This window comes from Xenopus tropicalis, chromosome 9 (genome assembly GCF_000004195.4).
Source record: "Xenopus tropicalis strain Nigerian chromosome 9, UCB_Xtro_10.0, whole genome shotgun sequence".
Lineage (NCBI taxonomy): Eukaryota > Metazoa > Chordata > Amphibia > Anura > Pipidae > Xenopus > Xenopus tropicalis.
In genome coordinates, this window is record NC_030685.2 from 79,365,089 (window position 1) to 79,385,837 (window position 20,749).

Consider the following 20,749-nt stretch of genomic DNA (forward strand, 5'->3'; position numbering starts at 1 on the left):
GTACAGGTACTGTTTTATTATTACAGAGAAAAGGGAATCATTTAACCATTAAATAAACCCAATAGGGCTGTTCTGCCCCCAATAAGGGGTAATTATATCTTAGTTGGGATCAAGTACAGGTACTGTTTTATTATTACAGAGAAAAGGGAATCATTTAACCATGAAATAAACCCAATAGGGCTGTTCTGCCCCAATAAGGGGTAATTATATCTTAGTTGGGATCAAGTACAGGTACTGTTTTATTAATACTGAGAAAAAGGAAATCAGTTTTAAAATTCTGAATTATTTGATTAAAATGGAGTCTATGGGAGATGGGTTTTCCGTAATTCGGAGCTTTCTGGATAACGGGTTTCCGGATAACGGGTCCGATACCTGTATTATGCATCAAAACGGGGACAAATCCGAAAGTAAAAATACGCCATCTTAAAGCTGTAGACGTTATGTAGAAGTCAAGAGCAGCTGCCCTTTATTCCAACTGAAAGATCTTTCTTTGGTTTGTTTGATTTTTTGGATGTTCCATTAGTTGAAAAACAAAAAAATTGTGGTTTTCTTGGGTTTTTTTTCCATTTTTTGTTCTTTTTTAAAAAGCTGTTTTAATAAATCGCTGGTGATTTTAGAGAAAGTGAGTTTAATCATGGTTTAAAAAACAACTTAAACCATGAAACTGAGACTCGATAAATAAACCTCGAGGCCCATGAGAATGCACTGTACGTGGGTATGTATGGAATCCTACATTTGGCAAATGTCATACATCTCACTGATTCTGTATACTATCCGAGAATTGTTCATACGGACAGAGGTCACACTGCGGAACAGTCAAAAATAGTTTGGCAGCAAATAGATACACTCCTAATTACATTCCTTTTTTAGCTAATGCTGCTGGGCATGGTTGGCTTTATATAATATCCAGAGAGCACATTTTTTTGGGGGGGTGGGGTTCACCAAGAATTGATTCTGATCCACCAGTAGGGATGTAGCGAACCTCAAAAAAAAAGTTCGCGAACCTGTTCGCGAACTTCCGCCGAAAATTGCGAATCTTCGCGAACTTTGCAAACCCCATAGACTTCAATGGGAAGGCGAACTTTAAAACCTAGAAAAGCCATTTCTGGCCAGAAAACTGATTTTAAAGTTGTTTAAAGGGTGCCACGACCTGGACAGTGACATGCAGGAGGGGGATCAAGGGCAAAAATGTCTCTGAAAAATTGACACACGCCGTTTTTCGAAATGATCAGTAATTTTGCGACTTTTTCGTAATTTCCGGCGCTTTCGTAAAGTTATCGTAAGTTTTGCGACTTTTTCGGAGCATTCGTAACGTTATCGCAACTTTTGCGACTTTTTCGGAGCATTCGTAACGTTATCGTAAGTTTTGCGACTTTTTCGGAGCATTCGTAATGTTATCGTAAGTTTTGCGACTTTTTCGGAGCATTCGTAACGTTATCGTAAGTTTTGCGACTTTTTCGGAGCATTCGTAAAGTTATCGTAAGTTTTGCGACTTTTTCGGAGCATTCGTAACGTTATCGTAAGTTTTGCGATTTTTTCGGTGCCGGCGAACCCAAATTGCGAACATCACGAAAAGTTCGCGAATTTGCGGACTTGCGAACACCCGATGTTTGCGCGAATTAGTTCGCCGGCGAACAGTTCGCTACATCTCTATCCACCAGGCATGGATTCTCTGCAAAATTAAACTTTTTGCCAATGGTGAATTTTTTTACAAAAATTTGCTGAAGTGAAAATTCCTGGAGCGAGAAAAAAGTCTCGGTGGCATAAAAAAAAATTGCAGTTGTGGCAAAAGAAAGTTGCGTGGGCAACAAAAAAGTCACAGGCGCATTTCACAAATTTTTCACTAGTTTCACGAATTTTTCGGTGAAGCAAAATGGAACAGATTTGCTCATCACTAATTCTGATATTCAGGGATTTTAGTGGTAGAAATTGTTTTCATGGCCCCCACTTATAAATAATTTTGCCAAACTTTGTATAACTAACCCTGCTACAGTCCCAATAAACCTCAGGGACACCAAATGATTGCTTACCCAAATTCAACCCTATTTGAATCTTGGACTTGCCCTTTATAAAAATAGCTTTGAAAATGTTGCAAATTATTCGGTATCCTGGGAGTAGGGATGCACCAAATCCCGGATTCCGTTCCGGATTCGGCCAAATCCCGACTTTTTTTTAAGGATTCAGTTTAGGCCAGATCTGCGGTCCTGGCCGAACCGAATCCCAATTAGCATAAATTAGCATATGCTAATTAGAATTCGGAAAGGGTTAAATGGGCAGTGAATTTTTTTTAACCCCTTCCAATCCTAATCAGCATATGCTAATTAGGAGTTGGATTCGGTTCGGCCAAATTCTGCTGGGAGGGTTCGGAGGTTTGGCCGAACAAAAGTAATTGCCCCCCCCCTTCCTCTACATAACTGCAGTAGGTTGTAAATTAGGTAAGGGAAGGGTTAAAGAGAAAGTGACCAAAAGTCACATGATTTTAAGGATTCGGGTTCAGCCTGGAGCATGGATTGGCCAAATCTGAATCCTGCTGAAAGAGGCTGAATCTTGGCCTAATCCCAAAACAAATCCTGAACCTACTAAAAAGTTGGAAGGGCAAAGCTGCCTTAAATTATCAGCATAGATAGAGACATCAATGCCTTTTAGAAAAGGGAGATTGTTTGAAGGACTTTTAGCAGAAGCTTCAGTGAGGAAGACTTAGGGGCCCATTTATCAAAGTACGATTGAGTCCGAATACAAAAAAATCATAATTTTTCTAAGTCTTAGAACTGTGCGTATTTTTTTGCGATTTTTTTTTCCATTAATTTGTGCAACTTTTTCGTACTTTGCAACAATTTGTGCAACAAAATCATATTTGTTGCAACAAGTTTGAAAGTTTCGGATTCAAGCTTCGTTATCGTGACTTTCCTTGGGCCGGATTGGAGCTGCAGAGTGCCATTGAGCCCTATGGGAGATTTTCCTTGAGCCGGGTTGGAGCTGCAGAGTGCCATTGAGCCCTATGGGAGACTTTCCTTGGGCCGGGTTGGAGCTGCAGAGTGCCATTGAGCCCTATGGGAGACTTTCCTTGGGCCAGGTTGGAGCTGCAGGGTGCCATTGAGCCCTATGGGAGACTTTCCTTGGGTCGGGTTGGAGCTGCAGAGTGCCATTGAGCCCTATGGGAGACTTTCCTTGGGCCAGGTTGGAGCTGCAGAGTGCCATTGAGCCCTATGGGAGACTTTCCTTGGGTCGGGTTGGAGCTGCAGAGTGCCATTGAGCCCTATGGGAGACTTTCCTTGGGCCGGGTTGGAGCTGCAGAGTGCCATTGAGCCCTATGGGAGACTTTCCTTGGGCCGGGTTGGAGCTGCAGAGTGCCATTGAGCCCTATGGGAGACTTTCCTTGGGCCGGGTTGGAGCTGCAGAGTGCCATTGAGCCCTATGGGAGACTTTCCTTGGGCTGGGTTGGAGCTGCAGAGTGCCATTGAGCCCTATGGGAGACTTTCCTTGGGCCGGGTTGGAGCTGCAGAGTGCCATTGAGCCCTATGGGAGGCTTTCCTTGGGCCGGGTTGGAGCTGCAGAGTGCCATTGAGCCCAATGGGAGACTTTCCTTGGGCCGGGTTGGAGCTGCAGGGTGCCATTGAGCCCTATGGGAGACTTTCCTTGGGTCGGGTTGGAGCTGCAGAGTGCCATTGAGCCCTATGGGAGACTTTCCTTGGGCCAGGTTGGAGCTGCAGAGTGCCATTGAGCCCTATGGGAGACTTTCCTTGGGTCGGGTTGGAGCTGCAGAGTGCCATTGAGCCCTATGGGAGACTTTCCTTGGGCCGGGTTGGAGCTGCAGAGTGCCATTGAGCCCTATGGGAGACTTTCCTTGGGCCGGGTTGGAGCTGCAGAGTGCCATTGAGCCCTATGGGAGACTTTCCTTGGGCCGGGTTGGAGCTGCAGAGTGCCATTGAGCCCTATGGGAGACTTTCCTTGGGCTGGGTTGGAGCTGCAGAGTGCCATTGAGCCCTATGGGAGACTTTCCTTGGGCCGGGTTGGAGCTGCAGAGTGCCATTGAGCCCTATGGGAGGCTTTCCTTGGGCCGGGTTGGAGCTGCAGAGTGCCATTGAGCCCAATGGGAGACTTTCCTTGGGCCGGGTTGGAGCTGCAGAGTGCCATTGAGCCCTATGGGAGACTTTCCTTGGGCCGGGTTGGAGCTGCAGAGTGCCATTGAGCCCTATGGGAGACTTTCCTTGGGCCGGGTTGGAGCTGCAGAGTGCCATTGAGCCCTATGGGAGACTTTCCTTGGGCCAGGTTGGAGCTGCAGAGTGCCATTGAGCCCTATGGGAGACTTTCCTTGGGCCGGGTTGGAGCTGCAGAGTGCCATTGAGCCCTATGGGAGACTTTCCTTGGGCCGGGTTGGAGCTGCAGAGTGCCATTGAGCCCTATGGGAGACTTTCCTTGGGCCGGGTTGGAGCTGCAGAGTGCCATTGAGCCCTATGGGAGGCTTTCCTTGGGCCAGGTTGGAGCTGCAGAGTGCCATTGAGCCCTATGGGAGGCTTCCAAAATCATGCACTGAAGGATCAAAGTCAGAAAGGTTTCCCCACCGTTTACGATCTTTCGTGACTATTTGATCGCCGTTCGCAAACGATCGTTTCAATACGAAAATTCCTGAACTTTCGGATAGTAAGTACCCAATTTTTTCGTATTGAAACGAAAAGAATTTTCGTGACATTTGCGATCATCAGAAATGATCGGATTTGTACCTTAGTGAATTTGGCCCTACGTCTGTTGAATCATTATGGGTTACAGTAGCCCACGGGGGTATCAGCATGGAGACATCATCAATTTGGAACAACTATAAACCAAAATGCTCAATTTTTGTGCCATTGTTCATGGAGAGGAATACCGTGATTGGTTGTTGCATTTACTTTTCTTGGTAGTCCCATACCCATACAAACATGATAAGCTTTGTTTGGAGGAGTACCGTAATTCTTCTTCATAATCCCAATTATATTTCCTATCCGCTATTCCTTTTCACACTGGCGCCGTCGAAACCCATAAAGCCTTTCTTAATCAAAGACATGATTACGTTAGTGACAGCCCTGCAAACACCACGGGGTGCTCTTAAAACAAAACCGTCGCTCCATCAATCTTTTCTGTCTATATCAAAGCGCCGCGTGGCGCCATATTAATGTCTGTTGCGGCACTTCACCTCTAACTATTAGTATGGAAGGATTCATTCTGCATTCGCCAAAAATCATTCAGCAGAGCGCGCATTACTGTACATCTGGCACCCAATATAGCATTTGCCTGTTAGGCTTTCTTGATAACATAATATCCCGCTATTATCCGTCCCCTTCGTAACTGGCAAAAAACTCCTGCGTTATCGTCTCTTCAGGTATTGTGGGAATTTGGAGACAAACGACGTTTCTCGTTACTTCCCGATGAACCTTTTTTTTTTCTTTTTTTTTTCGGTCTTTGTCAAACCCATTGGGCCCTAAATGCCCTGTATATGTTGCCAAACAAAAACGAGCAAACTTATATAACAAGGTAATATCAACCATGAGAAATGGCATGATAAAATCCTACCCAAAAGTGAGAAATGCTAATTTTGTCTCATTTAGCAGCTGGATACAGAAATGCTCATTAGTTTTAGGAGGGTTAATCCTTTTAACTTTTGCATATTGATATGCCAATTATGCCTAATTGTACAAGAGGCATCAGTCAAGGTAATAGTGCATAAACACATGAAAGTTATTAAGTACATCCCAACATGTAATAAAGTAGGTGTTAATTGGTAGCTGAGTTCTGCAGGCTATTGAGGTGGATAATTCATTGCGAGATGGATCACTTGTAATTTCTCGACATAATTCCTTTTGCAGCCTCACGCTGTGATGTTTTCATGCTTGTCAAAAACAAATGCGGCACAGTGCCTTTTGTTAAGCGCACACCATAAAATACGCTTCATTACATAGGCTGCACTTCCAAACTTTTTTAAAGGTACGTTCCATCTTGCTTTCACCGCGGTCTGGGTTATGGATTCAACAGACCCTATGTGACCCACCCACTCTTTTATATTTGGTAGAAGCACATTTATTATCATTTATGAGCAGCTATTTCTAGCTTGGTCAGATGTTATTATTTATATGTTTGTGTTGTCTTCTTTCCTTTTGACAGACTGGATTAAATGTATAACATAGTAACATAGTTAAATTGGGTTGAAAAAAGACCGTCAATCAAGTTCAACCCCAGCACACACATAAACCTATACTGACCCAACTATACACTCCAACACCAATACTAACTGTAGATATTAGTATCCCAATAGCCTTGGATATTCTGCTTGTTCAAGAACTCATCCAGGCCCCTCTTATAGGCATTAACAGAATCTGCCATTACAGCATCACTAGGAAGGGCATTCCCCAACTCACTGCCCTCACCGTGAGGAACCCCCTACCCAACATCCCCCGGCAGGGCATTCCCCAACCTCACTGCCCTCACCGTGAGGAACCCCCTACCCAACATCCCCCGGCAAGGCATTCCCCAACCTCACTGCCCTCACCGTGAGGAACCCCCTACCCAACATCCCCCGGCAGGGCATTCCCCAACCTCATTGCCCTCACCGTGAGGAACCCCCTACCCAACATCCCCCGGCAAGGCATTCCCCAACCTCACTGCCCTCACCGTGAGGAACCCCCTACCCAACATCCCCCGGCAGGGCATTCCCCAACCTCACTGCCCTCACCGTGTGGAACCCCCTACCCAACATCTCCCGGCAGGGCATTCCCCAACCTCATTGCCCTCACCGTGAGGAACCCCCTACCCAACATCCCCCAGCAGGGCATTCCCCAACCTCATTGCCCTCACTGTGAGGAACCCCCTACCCAACATCCCCCGGCAGGGCATTCCCCAACCTCATTGCCCTCACCGTGAGAAACCCCCTACCCAACATCCCCCAGCAGGGCATTCCCCAACCCCCTCACTGCCCTCACCGTGAGGAACCCCCTACCCAACATCCCCCGGCAGGGCATTCCCCAACCTCACTGCCCTCACCGTGAGGAACCCCCTACCCAACATCCCCCGGCAGGGCATTCCCCAACCTCATTGTCCTCACCGTGAGGAACCCCCTACCCAACATCCCCCGGCAGGGCATTCCCCAACCTCATTGCCCTCACCGTGAGGAACCCCCTACCCAACATCCCCCGGCAGGGCATTCCCCAACCTCACTGCCCTCACCCTGAGGAACCCCCTACCCAACATCCCCCTGGCAGGGCATTCCCCAACCTCACTGCCCTCACCGTGAGGAACCCCTACCCAACATTCCCCCGGCAGGGCATTCCCCAACCGTGAGGAACCCCCTACCCAACATCCCCCCGGCAGGGCATTCCCCAACCCCCTCACTGCCCTCACCGTGAGGAACCCCCTACCCAACATCCCCCGGCAGGGCATTCCCCAACCCCCTCACTGCCCTGATTGTGAGGAACCCCCTACCCAACATCCCTCAGCAGGGCATTCCCCAACCTCACTGCCCTCACCGTGAGGAACCCCCTACCCAACATCCCCCGGCAGGGCATTCCCCAACCTCACTGCCCTCACCCTGAGGAACCCCCTACACTGCTTCAAATGGAAGCTCCTTTCCTCTAATCTAAAGGGGTGACCTCTGGTGCACTGGTCGCTTTTATGGGAAAAAAGACCCCCCCATCTGCCTTTAATCCCCTCTAATGTACTTGTACAGAGTAATCATGTCCCCTCACAAGCGCCTCTTTTCCAGAGAAAACAACCCCAACCCTGACAGTCTCACCTCATAGTTTAACCCTTCCATCCCCTTTACCAGTTTAGTTGCAGTCTCTGCACTCTCTCCAGCTCATTAATATCCTTCTTAAGGACTGGAGCCCAAAACTGCCCCCCATACCCAGGGTGAGGCCTTACCAGGGAAATTATGTTTCATAATTAAGACAACTTGTTATCTATAAAAATCCCCAGATTCTTCCCCATTAAGGATCCCCCCAACTCACTACCATTTAGTTTATAACTCATGTTTATATTATTTCTACCAAAGTGCATAACTTTGCTCTTTTCCACATTGAACCTCATTTTCCAGTTTGCTGCCCAGTTTTCCAATTATATACAATTACTGTATATTGTATATAATTCTATGACATGTCAATGTCAATTCTGTGAATGAGGGTTCCCCCATATCAGCAGCTTGGCCTTTTGAGAGGATGGTTTCTGCTTTCAAGCCCACAGTGACCATACAAAAGACTATAGACAGGTTCAGACCCGCCAGCCCAGACCCGATCCAAGCTACGGACCCAACTACTTATGCTTTCTCAGAGGATGGACAGGGCCCCTGCCAGAGGTGTATACGTGCAGTGGGGGCCTCTGTGTGGGGGGCATGTGTGGGCTGTGATGGGGGTCACATGGGGTGGCAACAAAAAATTTGAAGAAATATGCCCATTGACTTCATTATATTTAGACTGAGGAAAAAAAGTCAGGCATGTAAAAAAAGTCGGGGTCACGTGAGAAGTCATTGTTGCATAAAAAAAATGCGGAAAAAGTTGAGGCTGCGTCAAAAATGTTGCGGTAACGTCAAAAAAAGTTGCACGAGTAAAAAGTTGCGCAGTAGCTGCAATTTGCACATTTTTCGGAATTTTTTCAGCTGTGAATTTTTCAATGAAATGAAATGGGACAGATTCGCTCATCGCTATTAAACACGCGTTTGATGAACTTCATTTATGATTGGCTAGTGTGAACCCAATTAGATTTAGTTGCCAATAGATTATCTGAATTATCTTTACTATATATTGTTTAATGTACACATAACCAATGGCAATGTTTTGCCTACACTTCTACTTACCGGTTTGGTAGCTTCATCAAGAACCAAGGACTTGGCTTGGCAAAGCCTTTCCAGTTTCAGATTGGCATTCCTGATCCTCATTTGTACGGCGCCAGGGTCTTTGGCATCGGAATCGAATGTTTCATTACAGGTTTCTGATAAGGCCTAGATAGGAATAATACAGACTGAATATGGGATACATATAATACACCCTTCATACGACTGTATGCGGTAAATACTTTGGTGTCAATATGCAAACTACTCACAGGAGCAAGCACAGCGTAAAGATGAGAAGAAGGGACTGAGGTAAAAAAGATTAAAAAAATGCTTCCTTTTTCCTGTACAGGGCCTAATTTGGTTATTATTTTAAAGGGGAACTAAGCCTAAAAAGAATATGGCTAAAAATGCTGCCCAAAATTCACTGTGTTATAACAGAATATCTTAACAAACTCTGTTCTATTAATGACTGAAATAATTAATGACTGAAATACTGTTCTCTACAGAATATAATATGCTGTGCAAGACTCCTTTTAGTTTAATGGCATAAACAGTAAATAAACCCTGCAGCGTTGTTAGTCACTCACAGGCACAAAATCACAGAAGCCCAAACCACACACTGACAGAAATACCACAAACGGCAAAAACTGCAAGTAAAAGATGAAAAGACTATTATAATACTTAGAGTTTACACATGTTTAATATACAGAGTTACCTGACCTGTATAACTCAACCCTGTGCCTGGTCACAGAACAATGACTTCCAATATCCTTATCATTTACAGTAGGGGGTACATTACCCCTTATAATACATGAGTGATACTCAGAGTTCCCTGTATAACTCAGCCTGCAGCCTTGTGCCTTTATATGGGCACAGAACCCCTCAGTGACTTCTAATATCCTTATCATTTACAGTAGGGGGTACATTATCCCTTATAATACATGAGTGATACTCAGAGTTCCCTGTATAACTCAGCCTGCAGCCTTGTGCCTTTATATGGGCACAGAACCCCTCAGTGACTGCTAATATCCTTATCATTTACAGTAGGGGGCACATTATCCCTTATAATACATGAGTGATACTCAGAGTTCCCTGTATAACTCAGCCTGCAGCCTTGTGCCTTTATATGGGCACAGAACCCCTCAGTGACTGCTAATATCCTTATCATTTACAGTAGGGGGCACATTATCCCTTATAATACATGAGTGATACTCAGAGTTCCCTGTATAACTCAGCCTGCAGCCTTGTGCCTTTATATGATCATATATAAATTGTTTACAATTTAGATAATAATCAGTGATAACAATTTCCATCTTTGTACCGTAATATTATTTTTGGGTGGAACCGGTGGGGCGGATCTTGGCGGCTTCCATGTTTTCTGTTTGCTAATGGAATGGACATAAAATTTCCTTCCTGTGAAACTGTCTTCATAGACCTCCCACAAGCCCAGTATCTGGACCGGGGTACCCACTGGATATGGGGGCTCCAGAATGAAGCTGTAACTGAAAAGAACAATTATATTATTAAAGGTAGGACATGCAACATAATATATTATGTGTATATATATATAGGGACCCATAAGGTTAATACTGTATGTCCCTATGGCTTTAAACCCTACCTTTCCCTTACTGGGAAAGGATTGATTGGTATTATATATATATATATATATATATATCTTCACCAATAAATCAGTTATCCAGTTGTTTTGCAAGAGCTTCTGGCCTCCATATACTTCTTTAATCCATTTTACATGTGGCAGTGGGAGGTGTAGTTACACAACGCCCTCCATATAGTAACTTCCGTTTAGTGAAGGCCCATCCTGTGGAAAAGGAGTCCAATATATATATATATAAAGGGGAACTCCACCCAAACACAACTTGAGCTTTTTAAAAAGTAAACATAATTACAAACAACTTTGCAATATACATCAATTAAAAAATATGCAGGCTTTTCATGATAGTTAATGTAATGATATGGTTTGGAACAGTTCCCTAAGCCCCGCCCCCTGTCCCCCTGCTGTTCCCCTGTGACCCCCAAAAATGTAACAGTAGTCGCCTGTCCTCAGCCTGTATCCTCCCAATCCCACAATTCCCTGCTGCACACGTGATGTCAATAAGGAGAAGAACATCCCAGTGCAATGCATTGTGGGTTATGTAGTTCCTGCATGCTGTCTGTAAGCTGTGGAGAAGTTGTTGCAATTTCTAACACGAGTGTTTGAGTCCCTCCTCCCCTGCCAGGATTTCAAATAATTCAGAAAGAGTAGAACTGTTTTGCAGCTGGATTTCAGCATATAAAAATAGTATTTATTCCTACTGTTTGAAGGAACAGATTACAGGGATAGGGATATTAGGGGTTTCTGTGTTGTGTGGGCTCTTTAACAAATTTTAGTCCAGAAGTCAGAGTTCCCCTTAAAAATCAGATTATTATTAATTTAGAGAAGCAATAAATTTATTCCAGGCTGCTCGTGGCATCGGGTCTGCTTTTAGCTATTTCTTCATATTAGGGACTAAGTCTAAGGAGCTTAGACTCTATGGCAGCAATATAAATGTACCTCATGGAAAGGTAGTACCTATAGAATGCTACCCACATGCCTTATGGCACCAATAGAAAGCTACCCACATGCATTATAGCACCAATAGAAAGCTACCCATATGCCTTATGGCACCAATAGAAAGCTACCCACATGCATTATAGCACCAATAGAAAGCTACCAGCGTGCCTTTATGGCACCAATATAAAGCTACCCACATGCCTTATGGCACCAATATAAAGCTACCCGCGTGCCTTTATGGCACCAATATAAAGCTACCCACATGCCTTATGGCACCAATAGAAAGCTACCCACATGCATTATAGCACCAATAGAAAGCTACCCACGTGCCTTTATGGCACCAATATAAAGCTACCCACATGCCTTATGGCACCAATAGAAAGCTACCCACATGCCTTATGGCACCAATATAAAGCTACCGGCGTGCCTTTATGGCACCAATATAAAGCTACCCACATGCCTTATGGCACCAATAGAAAGCTACCCGCGTGCCTTATGGCACCAATAGAAAGCTACCCACGTGCCTTATGGCACCAATAGAAAGCTACCCGCGTGCCTTTATGGCACCAATAGAATGCTACCCACATGCCTTATGGCACCAATAGAAAGCTACCCACATGCCTTATGGCACCAATAGAAAGCTACCCATATGCATTATAGCACCAATAGAAAGCTACCCACATGCATTATAGCACCAATAGAAAGCTACCCACATGCATTATAGCACCAATAGAAAGCTACCCGCGTGCCTTATGGCACCAATAGAAAGCTACCCACATGCCTTATGGCACCAATATAAAGCTACCCACATGCCTTATGGCACCAATAGAAAGCTACCCGCGTGCCTTATGGCACCAATAGAAAGCTACCCGCGTGCCTTATGGCACCAATATAAAGCTACCCACATGCCTTATGGCACCAATAGAAAGCTACCCACATGCCTTATGGCACCAATAGAAAGCTACCCACATGCCTTATGGCACCAATAGAAAGCTACCCACATGCCTTATGGCACCAATAGAAAGCTACCCACATGCCTTATGGCACCAATAGAAAGTTACTCACATGCCTTATGGCACCAATAGAAAGCTACCCGCGTGCCTTTATGGCACCAATAGAAAGCTACCCATATGCCTATGGACCTATAGGGTTAACAATCCCTATAGCTTTAAACCCTACAATTCCTTATTTCCAATTTTACTGGCCAGAAGCCCATGTATCTATTTTACCTATTTACATATTGTACTTAGGTATGACCACTTCCTGCCAATATAGTGCTTGGTTAGGGGTGGATCCTCCTTCTCGGCCTTGTGTGAATGTGCTCCAGGGAGCCTGGGATCCACATGGCCCAGAAGTACTCGGCCCTAGAGAACGCCATTATCTCTAGTGTCGGGGAGCAGGGACCCCATAAAGAAGGATTTAGTAAGTGCAGGCTTTCTTTTGTAATAGCACATTCTAGGAATATTAAGCAAGAGCAGCTCCTTTGCTCCAACCGGGAGAGACAGCTGGGAGTAGTCTCCTTTACAGGCTCTGCTGCCTTAGTGAAGGGACCGCAGTAGTGACAAGGGTATCAGGCTTAGTCTTCTCTCTGTCATTCATGTCGGCTGTATGGGATCCGCACCACTAGAGATAGAAACCCTAAGGACTTTGTTGCTACCCAAGTATCTTTATTCTGCTTGCTCTGCCTTTAACCTGCCAATCCCTCTGCTCTGCCTCTGCATTACTGGGTATTATTGCACATTCCTGTGGATCAATTGTCTTGTATAGGTATGGGACCTGTTATCCAGAATGCTCGGGACCTGGGGTTTTCCGGATAAGGGGTCTATCCGTAATTCAGATCTCCTACCATAAGTCTGCTAAAAAAATATTTAAACTGTAATTAAACCCAATAGGATTGTTTTGCCCCCAATAAGGGGTAATTATATCTTAGTTGGGATCAAGTACAGGTACTGTTTTATTATTACAGAGAAAAGGGAATCATTTAACCATTAAATAAACCCAATAGGGCTGTTCTGCCCCCAATAAGGGGTAATTATATCTTAGTTGGGATCAAGTACAGGTACTGTTTTATTATTACAGAGAAAAGGGAATCATTTAACCATGAAATAAACCCAATAGGACTGTTCTGCCCCCAATAAGGGGTAAATATATCTTAGTTGGGATCAAGTACAGGTACTGTTTTATTATTACAGAGAAAAGGGAATCATTTAACCATTAAATAAACCCAATAGGACTGTTCTGCCCCCAATAAGGGGTAATTATATCTTAGTTGGGATCAAGTACAGGTACTGTTTTATTATTACAGAGAAAAGGGAATCATTTAACCATTAAATAAACCCAATAGGGCTGTTCTGCCCCCAATAAGGGGTAATTATATCTTAGTTGGGATCAAGTACAGGTGCTGTTTTATTATTACAGGGAAAAAGGAAATCATTTTTAAAAATTGGAATTGTTTGCTTATAATGGAGTCTATGGGAGATTCCGTAATTCTGAACTTTCTGGATAATGAGTTTCCGGATAAGAGGTCCGATGCCTGTACAATAAAACCAGTTCTGTTTAAGCAGGGGCGGGCCAAGATGACCGGGCACCCTAAGCAACATCTCACCCCTGCAACCCCCTCATTGTTGAACCCTAGGCAGTTGCCTCTTCTGCCTCCCCCTAGTCCAGCCCTGTGTTTGAATTTGTCGTAAAAACCTTATGGGACCCCTTATTTCTAACACAGCGTAAGTGAGTTGTAGTTGCACTACCCTCCCCGTCGATCCTTCCCCATAGCGAAGGCTCACTCCTGTGTGTTATATAGATATACTGTAGATATTAGTTTATTTATCTTACCGGTGACAAACTTTCGCCGCCTTATCCTCCGACAGCCTTCAGGTTGGAAATGGTGGGCTCTCACCGGCAGGAAGGAAACCGTCAGAGAGATCAGCCCGAAATGTCAAACTGCAAGTGATTGTAACGTTATGTACTACAGGTCCGTGCCCAGATGCAAATGTAACCACTTCCTGTTGTCTAAATGTGCCTGCGTATTTCACTTCCACATACAGTATCGGCTCTCTCAGCTCTTTCTTATTATTTGATTGTTTAGAGAAAGAAAGAAGAAAAAAAGGACAAGTCTAATAGTCGGTGCAGCCTGCGGCAGGGAGGTATAGCGCCATATGTGGCGGGCGTGAAAGAAGCGCGATGGCTTTGGTGTCAGATACTTCCTGTTGCATTTTCCGTATACTGTAAAGCTTCTCCGTAGCAGAGTTTCCCTTTAGCACAGTGATTGTATCTGATAATGTGCGGGTTTATATCAAATTAAAGCTTGTTAATACTCTTAAAGGAACAGTACAGGTATAGGATCTGTTATCTAGAATTCTCGGGACCAAGGGTATTCCGGATAAGGGATCTTTCTGTAATTTGGATCTCCATACCTGGCAATCTCTCTATAAAAGCTGAAGGCATGGGAGTGACTAAGCCCCCAGGTCAAGAATGGCAATAGTGCATGGGAGTGCCTTTGAAAAATATGCCCAGAGGTAAATAGATAGGAGCACCATACGGGGTTTACCTTGACGTGGTATGGTGGCTTACCAATCTTATGATCATAATTTTGTAACTAAAAACCCCTGTTTTTTGTGAATACATGCACTAGCATAGATAATTTATTTATGAAACGGGACCAGGGAATGTGCATTGATTAATCCCCCTCTCTTTTTTGTATGCTTGTAGTTAATTTGGCCAGATCAGTCGCACTTCCATTGTATTTGTATACTCTATTTAGCCATGGAGTGCTCCCACAACCCCCTTCTGTGTATCTATGTATTTTAGCAGAGTTATTCGTCCCTTTAATGGTGGTCTTATGCCCTTAATAAAATGGGTGTTGGTTAACGGGCAGTCTTATCCTTTACAAGCCGCAAGCGGGGGAGGATTCGCAAGTAGTGATGAGTAGTGATGAGCGAATCTGTTCCGAAATGGCGAAAATGTCGTGCGGCAAAAAAAATTGTCGCCCGTGGCTTTTATTTTGTCGCATGTCTATTCTTTTGTCGCCCACGGCTATTATTTTGTCGCCCGCGGCTATTATTTCGTGGCCCACGGCTATTATTTCGTTGCACGGCTATTCTTTTGACGCTGACAACAATTTTTGGACGTGCAGCGAATTTTTTCATGGCAAATTTTTTTATCTGTTTCGCGAAACAATCCGCCAATGGCAAAACATGGAAATTCGCCGCGAATCCATGCCTGGCGAAACATTTCGCCTATCACTAGTGATGGGCGAATCTGTCCCGTTTTGCCGCAAAATTTGCAAGACGTCAAGAAACTTTGTGGAGTGATGATTTTTTCGCAGAGAATTTTCACGGAAGTTTTGCAAAAAAAAAAAAAATTGCCAATGGTGAAATGATATTTTATGTTGAAAAATGATCTCCAGTTTGGGGGCAGAGGAATGCACCCTATAAACTAACACAAGTAGAGAAGCTAGATCCATCTGGTGCCATATAGTGAGCGCATCTGGAGACACTAACCATGGAATAGGGCAAGTACAACTCCCCTAGAGACATTTCCCACTGTGCCAATGAGGGTACACCGCTCGGTTAGGCACTGCACATAGGGGGCAACTGAGGGATTTATATGTAAGTGGGTAGGGGGGGGGGACGTGTCAGGGCATTGGGAGGGTGGGGAGAAAGTTTGTTACTCTGCTCTGGGCTGTTCTGTCTCTATTCCCACTCCAGGCTGTTCTGTCTCTATTCCCACTCCAGGCTGTTCTGTCTCTATTCCCACTCCAGGCTGTTCTGTCTTTATTCCCACTCCAGGCTGTTCTGTCTCTATTCCCACTCCAGGCTGTTCTGTCTCTATTCCCACTCCAGGCTGTTCTGTCTCTATTCCCACTCCAGGCTGTTCTGTCTCTATTCCCACTCCAGGCTGTTCTGTCTCTATTCCCACTCCAGGCTGTTCTGTCTCTATTCCCACTCCAGGCTCTTCTGTCTCTATTCCCACTCCAGGCTGTTCTGTCTCTATTCCCACTCCAGGCTGTTCTGTCTCTATTCCCACTCCAGGTTGTTCTGTCTCTATTCCCACTCCAGGCTGTTCTGTCTCTATTCCCACTCCAAGCTGTTCTGTCTCTATTCCCACTCCAGGCTGTCCTGTCTCTATTCCCACTCCAGGCTGTTCTGTCTCTATTCCCACTCCAGGCTGTTCTGTCTCTATTCCCACTCCAGGCTGTTCTGTCTCTATTCCCACTCCAGGCTGTCCTGTCTCTATTCCCACTCCAGGCTGTCCTGTCTCTATTCCCACTCCAGGCCTCCAGACTGTCCTGTCTCTATTCCCACTCCAGGCTGTTCTGTCTCTATTCCCACTCCAGGCTCTTCTGTCTCTATTCCCACTCCAGGCTGTTCTGTCTCTATTCCCACTCCAGGCTGTTCTGTCTCTATTCCCACTCCAGGTTGTTCTGTCTCTATTCCCACTCCAGGCTGTTCTGTCTCTATTCCCACTCCAAGCTGTTCTGTCTCTATTCCCACTCCAGACTGTTCTGTCTCTATTCCCACTCCAGGCTGTCCTGTCTCTATTCCCACTCCAGGCTGTCCTGTCTCTATTCCCACTCCAGGCTGTCCTGTCTCTATTCCCACTCCAGGCTGTCCTGTCTCTATTCCCACTCCAGGCCTCCAGGCTGTTCTGTCTCTATTCCCACTCCAGGCTGTCCTGTCTCTATTCCCACTCCAGGCTGTCCTGTCTCTATTCCCACTCCAGGCAGTCCTGTCTCTATTCCCACTCCAGGCTGTCCTGTCTCTATTCCCACTCCAGGCAGTCCTGTCTCTATTCCCACTCCAGGCTGTTCTGTCTCTATTCCCACTCCAAGCTGTTCTGTCTCTAGAACTAGGGGTAGGCAGAAGAGGCACCTGCCAAAGCTGCAACCATGAGGGGGCGCCAGCCAGGTACCACTCCTGCCTACCCCTAGTCTGCACTCCCTTGTCATTGCCGCCGCCATTTGTTATTGCGTGGCAGGGGAGGGAGGTTGCAAGGGCAAGGTGGCCAACTGGGTTGCCGAGGGTGCCGGGTTGGCTTGGCCCACCCCTGCCAGGCTGTTTTGTTTTTTTGCCAATTCCATCCAACAGCCTGTCCTGTTCTAGATCGTCACCCCCTCCAATTCATAGAATCCCTTGATTATTCCCCCTTGCCTCTTGTATGAAGGACTCATCATTACTTTTCCTTTGAACTTCCCTTACAGGTATATCCTGATTAATAGCTGATGTGTCTGACCTTTTTATAACTGACCTTTCCCAGCCAGTTGGAACTTTAATTAGCCCCCCCCCGACCTGTTTACATTTAATATTAATATAATATTTAATCTCAATATTTAGCATGTTAGACAAGGAAGTATTAAAACATCTGAGCAAAAATCTTTTGCCATAGAAACAGTTATTATGCAATAATTTACAGTTAGTCACCAAGAAAATAAAGTAGAGAGTTGCCAGTCATTTCTAGAGAAACGATAACTGGAGTTGAAAAGAAATGGGTCATACTATGACTATTTAGTAGCAGAAAAAGTAGGGTGGGGTCAGCAGTGGAACTTATAACTTCTTATAACTCAACAGAGCAATTGGCAAATAGAAGTTATGTCACATATAGATGGACTGTTCTGTAAGAACGGAGATCCTGAAGTTGCCCCTGGAGATGAGCACTCACCATAGTGGTCATTCTAATACTTCCAACTGGGTCTGGTTTTGCCCTGTATTAGTGCTGGATTGGAACTCTAGGCACAAGCTAGCCCTGTCCTTATGCCTGACCCTAGGCAGAGGGCTTTCCTGCTACCAGATCAGCTGGTACTCCCTAGCTTCTCTGAATGGTGCTGGTTAGGGATTGGTTGGAGGCTGGAGGGGGGGGTGCAACCCTCATAAATACAGCATAGCTAAGCATTGTGGGTTATGCTACTTTGCACCATGCCCTGAATATAATAAATGACCTGTCTAATCTTCATAAAAACCTGGAGGATAAAAGGTCCTCAAAAGGTTTTGAGATCCAGTATCTTCTGGTCATGGCACTGCAGATGGAGCAGGCCCTTCAAGCTAGTTGCCACCTGCCAAGTTTTGACCCAGACAGCCTGGTTTTCGGAAGGTTAGTCGGGGTCAAAACTACCTGCCCGTTTTTCCAAATTTGGAAAACCAGTCAGGACTCTCCAAAACTGCCCTGCCCCTGTGATGTCATGTCCCCATGACATCATGCCCCACACACTGATGTTGTGCCCCCCCTCCCAGATCTAGGGCCACAGAAAGATGGCAACCCTACTCCAAGCAGAGCCTCCTGCAGGCTAGCAGTCCACATGGGGCTACGAAATAGCCAATCACAGTCCTTATTTTGCATGCTCAATGATTTTTTTTTTTATGCTTGTGTTGCTCCCCAACAGTTTTTACATTTAAACGTGGCTCACAAGTAGGGATTCACTGAACCCCTGCTTTAGAGAATGACTGTTACAGCCTATTCACTGAGGAAGGTACCTGGCAGAGCTCACATCTACAGTAAAAGACTTTAATGGGCCAGCAATTGGAAACAATGCTTCATAAACATGTAAACATTAAAACAAATGGGCAAAGACACACTCATCACCGTGATTTTTAAAATCTAGTCAATGTGACTTGGATTTCCAGTTGCCACGATTACTCATGACTTGTGTTACTTGTGAATGGGATTTTTAGTCACCACGACTTGGATTTTTAATAATTGTGGTGACTAATTGCCCCATGTGCCTTCGCCCAAAGGCAAACCAAGGTATGGAAAAACACAGATCCCAACAAACTACTACAGTTAATTAGCAGCTAGCTCTTATTAGGCACAGATCACAGGGGCGGGCCAAGCCGACCGGGCGCCCTAGGCAACCCCCGGTCGGCCACCTCGCCCCTGCACCTTCCTCATTCGAATCGCAATGCGAACCCCGCCCCACCCCACGTTCAACTGCGCATGCGCGCCAAAGGGGGGGGGGGCGGGGTTCGCATTGCGATTCGATGGATCATTGCCCCCACCGCGTAAGGACAAGAGGTGGGGGCAATGACTAAAGTGAGCGGACTGGGGGTAGGCAGGAGAGGCTGCCTGGCGCCCCCCAATCGTTGCGCCCTAGGTAGCTGCCTCTTCTGCCTACCCCTAGTTCCGGCCCTCACAGATCAGTTGCCATAATGAAAGCAAAAAGTGGTTCCCACTTGCTCTTGTGCATTAGCACCTTCCCAGTATAGAGACCTACACAGCCATGCTATACCAAATAACCAATCACAGCCCTTACTGGTCACCTCTAGGATTTTTCATGCCTTCAGGCCCCAATACTTTTCCTTTGCATATTCATTAGTTACCTTTATCCATTTATATATTTTAACCCAACTTCTAACTTAAAATTATGAATATTTATATATAGATTCTAAAATTGTGTCACTTGATAAAACATGACTTTTGTCATAAGTAGAACATGAGACATCAGTTATAATCGGAGCTTAGTGATGTAATTTCTTTTCCATGACTCAATAAAACTTGTATATTATAATAAATAAAGTACCCCCTGTTGTTATATATGAGGATATTAGGCCTTCTGTCTTGTTTGGTCATGGAAATCCTCAGTGACTTTATTCACTATATATTATAAGGAACTCCTCTGTGACTTATAATATCCCTATATGTTACAATAGGGGGCACTTTATTCACTATATATTATAAGGCACTCCTCGGGGACTTATAATATCCCTATATGTTACAATAGGGGGCACTTTATTCACTATATATTATAAGGAACCCCTCTGTGACTTATAATATCCCTATATGTTACAATAGGGGGCACTTTATTCACTATATATTATAAGGAACTCCTCTGTGACTTATAATATCCCTATATGTTACAATAGGGGGCACTTTATTCACTATATATTATAAGGAACTCCTCTGTGACTTATAATATCCCTATATGTTACAATAGGGGGCACTTTATTCACTATATATTATAAGGAACTCCTCTGTGACTTATAATATCCCTATATGTTACAATAGGGGTACTTTATTCACTATATATTATAAGGAACTCCTCGGGGACTTATAATATCCCTATATGTTACAATAGGGGGTACTTTATTCACTATATATTATAAGGAACTCCTCTGTGACTTATAATATCCCTATATGTTACAATAGGGGGCACTTTATTCACTATATATTATAAGGAACTCCTCTGTGACTTATAATATCCCTATATGTTACAATAGGGGGCACATTATTCACTATATATTATAAGGAACTCCTCTGTGACTTATAATATCCCTATATGTTACAATAGGGGGCACTTTATTCACTATGTCACCTCAGAATTGTTCTTTGTTGATTTCAATGGCAATCAGTTGGACACATGGCTGGAATAATGGTTTCAAAGATAGTCCCTCAAATGTGCTGACAAACAAATTCACTTA

General features: G+C 44.8%; 1 protein-coding gene across 1 annotated transcript in view; it reads right to left on the minus strand.

The window, feature by feature from the left end:
* The window catches only part of arhgap15 (Rho GTPase activating protein 15), a 396,561-nt gene that overhangs the window by 375,538 nt on the left and 274 nt on the right, over positions 1 to 20,749 (minus strand). Inside the window, exons 2-3 of the mRNA XM_018097301.2 lie at positions 10,113 to 10,293; positions 8,816 to 8,959 (exon numbers count right to left, since the gene is read on the minus strand). Of these exons, the coding sequence (XP_017952790.2) occupies positions 8,816 to 8,959; positions 10,113 to 10,293 (325 nt within the window). The remainder of the gene's footprint in view (positions 1 to 8,815; positions 8,960 to 10,112; positions 10,294 to 20,749) is intronic.